The sequence below is a fragment of the Anopheles merus genome, chromosome 3R (genome assembly GCF_017562075.2).
Source record: "Anopheles merus strain MAF chromosome 3R, AmerM5.1, whole genome shotgun sequence".
NCBI classification, from domain to species: domain Eukaryota; kingdom Metazoa; phylum Arthropoda; class Insecta; order Diptera; family Culicidae; genus Anopheles; species Anopheles merus.
The window spans coordinates 936,928-946,077 of NC_054084.1; the positions used below are offsets into that span (position 1 = coordinate 936,928).

The 9,150-nt window shown below is 46.7% G+C and overlaps 1 protein-coding gene across 11 annotated transcripts; it reads right to left on the bottom strand.

Moving 5' to 3' along the window:
• Nucleotides 1–301: 301 nt before the first annotated feature.
• On the bottom strand, nucleotides 302–7,602 carry LOC121596722 (sodium/potassium-transporting ATPase subunit beta-2-like). Of its 11 annotated transcripts, none has more exons than XM_041921910.1 (6): nucleotides 7,494–7,602; nucleotides 6,699–6,976; nucleotides 1,347–1,604; nucleotides 1,086–1,267; nucleotides 753–1,023; nucleotides 302–654 (listed from the first exon to the last, which is right to left on the bottom strand). In XM_041921910.1, exons 2-6 carry the CDS (start codon nucleotides 6,838–6,840, stop codon nucleotides 545–547), a joined length of 963 nt encoding a protein of 320 aa, XP_041777844.1. In that variant the 5' UTR covers nucleotides 6,841–6,976; nucleotides 7,494–7,602; the 3' UTR covers nucleotides 302–544. The 11 variants fall into 11 exon arrangements, with proteins under 11 accessions (XP_041777844.1, XP_041777843.1, XP_041777845.1 ...); XM_041921909.1 differs by having other exon boundaries at nucleotides 6,699–6,973; nucleotides 7,494–7,600; XM_041921911.1 differs by having other exon boundaries at nucleotides 6,699–6,973; nucleotides 7,462–7,578.
• Nucleotides 7,603–9,150: the final 1,548 nt, after the last annotated feature.

Below are 9,150 nucleotides of genomic sequence, written 5' to 3' on the forward strand. Positions count from 1 at the left end.
GAAACCAACCAATAAATCGTGGGAAACCCTGTAAACCTTCTCGTTTGCCTCTTAAGTACGTTCTATCTTAGTAACTTTGCGTCTTTTAGGTGGTATGCTAACCTTTTTCTACTGCTAACTGCTAAACTAAAATAAACGGCCACTCGAATTCAAAAGAACAAGCGCACAAGTGTCGCGCACGCTGGTGAAACTTTTCACCGCTTGCATGCGTGAAATATTTCACGTTCAACTTGCGACGCGCTCGCAACTCAAACCGCCATCGCTGGGACGTGTAACGTGTAAATTAACCGTAAATCATTTATTTACCATAATTTACTTTTATTTTCTCACTTCACTAAAACGTTTAAGTAAACTCTTCATAGCACACGTGCGTTGTGGAAGGATGATCGGGCGGGCGTCTGGCTGCGATGTAATTTGATTCTAATGAATTCTCGTCCCCTAGTGTCGCTGCGTTCAGCAAAACGGATCAACCGCAAAACGTAAAAAAATGAAACAACAATTAGACATTGTCACATTGGTCGGTGGGAATCAGCCGCAGCGCTATCTAATCAATACGCAGGAATAGCTGCACCGACCCGGCCCGATCGCGACTACCCCCGCGGTAGATAATGTTTTTCGCCCAGGCACGGCACTCGATGCTGATGGTCGTTTTCGCTGCAATCGGTAAAACAACGGGGAAGGTGTGAGTCGAGATATTGTCATGCGGTGGGATTACGTGCTACGTGTGGCAAGGAAGGTGGATGACAACTTACGCTTCGGTCGGGCAAGATGTACGGCGACGAGTGGGCTCAGATAGCCGTCGATGTTCATGTATGGGTAGTAGTACGCTGGGAAACCTTGGCTCGGCAGGTATTCGATCGGTCCGAGCTGGTTTTCGTCAGTGGCGGTAAGTTCCTTGCACGTCACCCACACCTGGCGCCGGTCCGGAGCAGGCAGCGAACGAATGTGAGACGCCAGATCGTCGGGCATGTCGGTGGGCAGATCGTCGACGTCTTCATAGAACTCGGGCTGCCAGCCATAAATCTATGGGAAGGAAAATCACAAGTTAATCCGGAAGAACTATGAAACGAACGCTCTGTACTTACTCTGTTGAGCTTGATGAAAATGCAAGGCGCCGATCGGTTGTAGCTGTATCCTACCGCTGCCGAACACGGGCCAAGGTTCTTCACATCGAAGGCACACACGTTGCCGGCCGTTGGTGGAGTGTTGAAGTCACAGATCACCTGATTCTTGCCACCTCCGGGCAGCAATGTATGATCCGCGTACGCTGTAAATGAGAGATTCACAGTCGTTAGTCACAGGTACCGTCGTCCATTCTTTCTTCCTCTCCGGACGCTCTAACTTACGTGCCAGAAAATCGTTGAGCATGTTGACCCACACCGCAACGTCCGATTTGTTGGCCGCCACATACTGGATGCTATTGATGCCTTCCGCTTCTACCGGTTGAGGGCGATAGCTCACGCCAGGGTTGGTACCGATGCGCGACTCATCCAGCTGCCACTTCGGGTATTGATGGTTCAGCGTGACCAGCAGTCCCTGCATACAGATGGCGAACAGTGCCGCCAGAACGGTGTAGAAGCAGGCATAGAAGAACAGTAGCTGAGCTGCAGAGTGGAGTGAAGGAGTTGTGCAAGAAAAGAAGACGTTAAACGGGAGCTTTACAAGTGGCCGCGGAACGTGAGTCTTGCCGATATCGCGATGATAAGTGGATCATCCGCCAGCGGGACAGTATCTTAATCGGAAAGCACATAGTAACACCGCTCGGACTCGGGCCCAGCCGTGATTGTAGGCACTCTCGCAGACAATTAATGTGATCAACAGTGTCCGCGGAGGTCCCGAGTTGCCTGTGTTCCTACCCCCTGAGAGTCGGAATTGCACTCGTTATCGGGTGGCTGTAAATTATATGCATCAACGCACCGTGCTGGGTGGTTCGTTGGTGAACGTCTTTCACATAATGGTGCTTTAATGTCGTTCTAATAGGTGTTCATTTGCAAATTCATCAAGAGAGTCAACGGTGGAGCAGTTTGTTATTAGCCACAGCCACGTAGGTGACAATCTGTTTATCGCGTATCTGCCAACTTATCGTAGGGATTGTTTATCGTTTATCGTACTACTTCAAACCGGTTTGGCGCTATGGTTGGTGCACTGGCGCAAAGGTGTTTTATATCAAATAGTTTTGAATATCGCAGAGAAGCTTCTTTCCATAGCGTAATGGCGTAAACAACGGAGTTGGAATTTGCTGACGACCCACCTTAATAGCAAACCCTTTTTTCGGGTTCTGCCCAACAGCCCAATCATTTAGGTAAACAACAAGTTATCCGAATATCCCCTCAGTCTCTCACTCTGCGCACCCAACTAAAACAGCGAAAATAACACACTACAACTACCACGACCCACCACCGTCCACGCTAACCGATGTCGATAGTTGAGTGAGTTAAACGGTTTTCTGTATATTTAGAAACCGTAAACCACCCGTATCCGGTTCAATGCAATCGCAATAAGCCTTCCCACCAACAGGGGATCACCCCCGCTTCGTCCGCCTCGAATGCACTTCTTCCGTGGTATTGTGGGTAGTAAGCAATGGGTTAGGGGCGAGGTTACACCAACAAGAAAAAGTATTGCACACTGATACCTGCGACACGGCAGCTATCACAAGCAACAGTCGAACGCCACTAGACGACACCGGCTTGAAATTGGACGATTAAATTTAGCTTTCGTGTGGTTGCATGATTGTGTACGTATGTGTTTGTGTGTGAGTGTGCTATAGCACCCAAAGAAAAATACTGTGCGAGAGAGAAAGTGTCGTTTTGTTTCTGCAACAGAACGTTGTTTCTGCTGTTTTTACTTGCATTTGAAACCGCCCGTGCCGACCATTTGAATCCACTGTTTGAAAACGGTTAAAGTCGGAGGAAATTTAAGCGGCTCGTTTGCACGTGTGAGTTATTTGCTGATCTGTGTACCCTCCCCGCGAAACATTGTGTTGTGATAGCGTTCCGAGAATAGGTGGACCGGAATCTTTGTCACAATTTCCCAACATTTTCATCGCATTTGGTTGGCGCAACGCGAAGCACTTGCACTTGGTTTGTGCATGAAATTCCACGGCAAGTGTGCGAGAGAGGTGCATGGCAAGAGGAACTGCACTTGCACCACTGTCGTCACGAGTAACACCCACTCGATCTACACCCATCCATACCAGTTTTGATGTGAACGGATGTAAAAAAAACGGACAAAATTGCATTGATTTGCATGCAGATGCGAGGGCTAGCGATCGGGTCGGGTGCTCATGAATTATGATCGACCGGTGGGTGGTTGATTGATTCGAAACTATAAACGCATATTGATCGTAATTATAGCACCCTTGATTGACTTGGTTCAATGAGAAACACGGTTTACAAGGAAACTGGGTTGTGTTCAAGACAGTCTTTCGGCATCAAAGTGTTAAAGCAACACTTTGAGCTCGATTAATGGTAGATGATTAGAGCAATTATTTCGATACACAACATGTGTGTAGACAGTATTTTAATAAATGTGTGCACTCCAAAAGCAATCTTCTACGACTTCTGGAGTATTCTAGAGAGTAAGTTACTCTCAATTGAATGAAATATTTCGAAATAGATGGATGAGATTATGCAGAAATTCTAATTAAATACTAGGTTAAGGTCATTTCAGTCCGCTCGGCTTGACGTTACGATTATGCAGACTGTTGACTAGGCGATAATAAAGACTCCCTAGCGTAAACACACATTAAATCCTTTTTTACACCTCTGCACGATGCTGCCCCGCCCAACGCAGCTTCCCTTAGCGATAATCGAAAATACTGCGCACGATTCGAATCTATCATTCGATCACTAATTTGTTCATCATATAGACACGGCTTCAATTTACTTTTCGCTCCAGCCAGCAAATTGATGGAGAAAGAGGATAGGAAATACCCGTTGAGTGCCGCCGCCGTCCTCAAACGCTACGTAAACAATCCGATCTGCAAAATAGAGCCGGACACCTTCCACCAAGACGCCATCGTCCAGTCATCCCTCTTGCCCGAGATCGATCATTCGAGATACGTTGCATTTCCTTCCTATTGCTAATTTAACGGCTGCGAAAGCAACGCAGCACGAAAGTGGATTTTAATCTCGCAGATGCACTTGACATCACTCCGCTGCTACATCGATACTAAGATATCAAGATAGATAGAGATAGATAGAGAGAGAGAGAGAGGAAGAGTGAGTGGAGACGCCCGAACCGGGGCCGTTCTTCCGTTCTCTGTCGACGGTGGGTGGTGGTGTTTTTCTTTTCTCTCTATTTGGTTCACACTTTTACCACTTCGCAAACAGCAGGCCAGCGCCGAAACTGGCGTATCCGCTAATTAAATGGCAAGCGAGCGGTGAGAGACAAACACACAGGGACCGACCGAATTAAGTGCCATCAAGATAACGCCAGATGCCGCGGTCAAGGAGGGAAGGAAGGGCTTTTTCGTGGCCGATGGAGGCGGCTGGTGGAAGATGTCTTCAATTGTGTGGTTTTGCTTCTTTTTCGCATCCAGACGCTAGGAGAGGTAGTAAAATAATAGCATAATCATTGTTCGCTTCATACGCGAATGATTCATCCCGGCACGAAACCATTGCGCTTGATACCGGATTCCAAGACATGTGACTCTAAATGCGATCAGCAATGCGGAGGTAGTGCAGGATTGGGGCAAATAGAAAAGTAATTCAACAAAGTTGCTCGAAAAAAGTTTCTCCAAATGAGCACATACAGATCGCGTCGAGGCCCTCTGCCAGGCCCTCTGTTTGTTGGCTAAGTTGGCTCGGTTACAGCACGGCGACGACAGCGTACAACGACCCATTTATACTGTTTATTGACCTTGGTTCTATCGCCACGCCGTGTCAATAGTACAGCTATGCTGCGCACAGTTCGGTGGTGACGCTGGGGCTGAAAATCTTACCCAAACACCCTCGCTCACACTGTGCAGCATATTATGGAGCCGCCCCGCTATCGAAGACACCTGTTGGGCGTGCTAAATTATAGTTGTGCCTCACCGGTCGACGAAATGGAGCGATAAGTAGCAGCAGCGCAGGGCATGGATTTTGGCGCGCTGATATTTTTAGAGCTCCAAAATAAACTAAAGAAGCCAAGCATCAGAAGAGCAAGTATGTCTGCCAGATGGCACGATGGACGACGCTGCTCGTGATGATCTACTTTGGAAGAATGTCGTGCTGGGACCGGGGAGTGGTGAGGAGACTGCCTAAACATTCTCAAAAATGTTCCTATTTAAGCGTCAAAATTTACATGCAGCGCTGAGAAATGGCTGGATTTGCTGGAGTAATTGAGATACTCGCTGGAAGTGGACCAGTAAACAGTGTCTGCACCACGCGCACAATCATCAGCGGGTGTCCAGCAGCATAGCCAAAGCATGGACAAAGTTCGTAGTACGATGGAAAAGCCAAGGTTGCAAGAGTAATGGGAAGGCAATGGCAAAGTATGGATGACTAATTGATTGCTGAAGATTTTAATGCCAGAAGGATGCTGTATTGCTAATCAATCTAAATGCTGAAACCAGCTGAAGATAGCTGACTGAAAACATGCAAAAACCCACGCCAATGAATCAGAGACGCTAATTGCTGGCATAATTTGGTAAGCAAAATCTATCACCATCCCATGGATAGCGTATTAAAACGGACAGTTTTTGGATTTGGGTTACACGTGGTCCTATGGTCCAGTTGAAAGTTATAGGAGGAATGATAATTATTGTGCCTGAGTGGCTTTTCGCATTGATCTCATAATGAAACATTTCATCATCTGATATGAAATGGCGACACTTCTAACTTCACGTCATTGAATCTCATGGTGGGAGGTAGAAACGCTATTGGTGATGTTGGAAAAGTGAGAAAAGATCTGAAATTTTCCTTGTTTTAGGTTTAGACATTCAAATCCCTTCGAACAGTGAACAGAGTATTCCAGTAATTTCTATTTTAAACATGGAAACTACACACGGGAAACCCCGATCTTTGGAGTGCTATGATGCATAATGAAGCTCACTCATACACACATATCAGTTGACATTGCCATTTCAGAAGATCATTTGTCCCAAAAGCATATGTACTGTTAGGTAACTTTGTTTTCGACACGTGCCTTAAGGGCCTTTCCCCAGAAGCCTATAAAACACTCGAACCGCCAAGATGCAGTGGGACAGACTGTGTCGCATGTGACCCGATATAGCAGTGTTGCAATTTCTAGACCTACTACAAAACCAACACAAATCCCACTGCCGTTCGGCTCGGTGCCAGTGAATGAGGTGAGCTGGGGCATGATTCTTTTGCTTCCAGCCTGGGGTCTGTTATCACGGAACTATGCCATCATGAGCGCGCGTGTATGCATCCGCACCCAAGCAAATGGTCCCCAACCCCCCCAACTAAACCTTCCGAGCACCACCCTAGTTTCGTTGATAACGTTATCAGCCACGGGACGAGCTAAGCAGGCTCGGGGAAGTGTTTAAACACTTCCAAGGCCTGCTCAAGTGCCCGATTGGTAATGGGTAGCGAAGGCAGACGACGTGAAGGATCATCGCTATCGGAACACTGCAGTAAGACCAGACTCGAACCACTTTGGTGCCCGGTGCCGATGAAGATGTCCACTGAGCTGGACAGACGATTGTCTTGCAATCTTTCCACTGGTTATCTCTGTCTCTCTATGTTACTCACCCCAGCCTTTGGACGTGCGGCCAAGAATTTTGCCATCCTGCGAGTTGTAGAGATACTGGCCGAGCGTCTGCTTTTCGGGTTTCGTTGGAAACTCGTACGTCCGTACGATCCGCGGTTGACTAGAGCGCTTTTCTGCAGGCATTTTTGAGCCGTAAGCAAGGATCCGAAATTATTTGCTAATGCTACCACTGCGAAAAGAACTGTGCGGCCACTGTGGTTCGTATGTTTCACTATCACGACACGAGGGCTTCTTGGCGTCCGCTCGGTTTCAACTGCTGCTGGGGTTAAAGGCGAATATAAATTAAATAAATACGGGTTGGATTTCCTTTGCTCTGGAGCTTAATTGCACTGCAAATTGAGACGTTCCAGAGGGGTAAAAAGGGTGGTACGATTCTGAATTCTGAAGCTAATTCACAAACATTGCAACAAGAACACAACGATCAGTTAAATAAGAGCTGCCTTAAGAAGTATTAATGAAAGCAATTTTAAACTCAAACTACAGCAAGTAACTTCCAAAACAACACTACACTGTGCGATCAATATCAACATACAACATGGTGAACGAACTGTCAAGCGATTAGGAACTTGGATATTGAAAGTACACACACCCCGCCAACTGCGATTTGTTCTTTTACTCTGTTTATAACTGGTCACGTTTCCGTGGAAAGTAGATTATAAAAAGTTGAGATTGTGTTGATTCGGTACAAACGCTCACACCACCACCACCCGACACACCGACACACGCGGAATCGAAAAAACTAACTGCTCCAGGTCGAACTAGGCAACCGATCTTACTGCTACTACTCGTGCTGCTGTTGGTTGCGCCTTTTCATCCAGACGTGTACGCACGTGTGGACGACCGAGAGACAATTGACAGCTGTTAGATCGCGCCAGTCCTGTTTACGATGCGTTTCGGAAACCGATTCACTATCGGAGCGCTCGATGTTTGCGATGTGAGCGAGAGAGAGAGAGAGACCGTATTGCAGGGTTTGATGTGCTGGATCACAACACAAGGTGGGTCACAAGGGTTGTAGTGAATGAAATTAGTGCTTTTTTCGCACTGAGAGTAGGATAGTGTTGGTCAAAAAAGGTAACAACTCAAAAGCCTTCTTCAAGAAAAAAAAAATACAATTTGCTCTCATTTACATTTAGCAGTTTCCTTATTGTATTCAACTTAAATCGAACGGTGCTCCTTAAACACGGATGACAACCCCTTTAATGAAAAAGAACTCTCCCGCTCTGCACACGCAACGCGACTTAATCGTTTGATAAAGTCGAAACCGGCACAGTACGGCACGCAAAAGATGCCTGCAGTGTTGGGCAGTGACGTCACTGATTGAGTGTTTAATGGAACGGGTTTGATAGCAACGTTTCGAACGGTTTACTGATAACGGCAACTGAGGCAAAATCATAGACAAAAAAAAAGTAGAGAACATTTTACACGAGCCTTCTCTGTGCGGAAATCGATGTATTCTTTTATCTGCACGGACATTTTGTACAAAACGTGTCGTAACTCTATTTCTGGACGATCAATCGGTTTCGGTGGTAAAATTAAGCTTGAGAGAGTCTTATCTGGTCGCAGAAGTCGCATCAAAATTTCACTTCCAATATTATTTTACATCGAGTTGAATTAGGAAGATTTCATTCATATCTTTCAGTTTGAGACTTTTTCAAGTCTTAGGGTTTTGCTTCACGTCTAACATGTTTTTCGTAATCCACTGTACGATCAACGCACGCTGTCGATCGTCCGAGAGCCGTCACCTAAAGAAGGGCTTCTACCCTTTCCAAAACAAACTTCAACCCCCACCGGTTCAACACCTTTACCAGCTTTATGCAACCTTCTTCTCTACCTTTCCCCTTCTCCGACCCTTTCCACCCTAAAAGCCCTATAATAAAGGGCTCCAAAAATTGGCGGCCTTCATGCTCGTGGTGCACGTTGTTGGTCAGGGTTAAATCGTTTCCCAGAAAAACCGACCCGAAATGGATCGTGTTGCGTGTGTCTTTTTTTGTTTCGACCATCGCGCTACCCACCGAAAACCTGTTTTACTGAAACTGCATCATGTCTTCTTATGTGGAGCATGCCGAGCATTGTTTTGATTCGGTTGTTGGATGTTGATATCGTCAACCAACTTAGCCCTCAAAATGTTGAACCATGCATGAGAAGACACCGTGAGCATCGGTGATGAACGCTGCCCGGGCACCTTGGGGCTTACCTGTTGATGTGGACTCACTCGCGTCGGGCGGAACTAGTTTCGTTCAGTTTGAGCCGGGCACATCCAAAGGCTACCGGTGGGAACTCTCGCTGCACCGCGTCAGTGCAGATGGAGGCTTGTTACGTTGGAGGATTCGGTTGATCGGGTGTGCCTATGTTGGATGTAATTATCGACGTCTTCAATGTCTGAGGGTGTAAGATGCGAAAAGATTACGCTCAAAGTGAGGCGGCTGATATCAC

Bases quoted from the DNA above. Each gene is read 5' to 3' on its own strand.
- LOC121596722 (XM_041921910.1), bottom strand. From the start codon at position 6,840: ATGCCTGCAGAAAAGCGCTCTAGTCAACCGCGGATCGTACGGACGTAC. The intron at 1,024-1,085 runs GTAAGTACAGAG...TCCTTCCCATAG, and splicing joins TTTTCATCAAGCTCAACAGA to ATTTATGGCTGGCAGCCCGA. The intron at 655-752 runs GTAAGTTGTCAT...TACCGATTGCAG, and splicing joins ACATCTTGCCCGACCGAAGC to CGAAAACGACCATCAGCATC.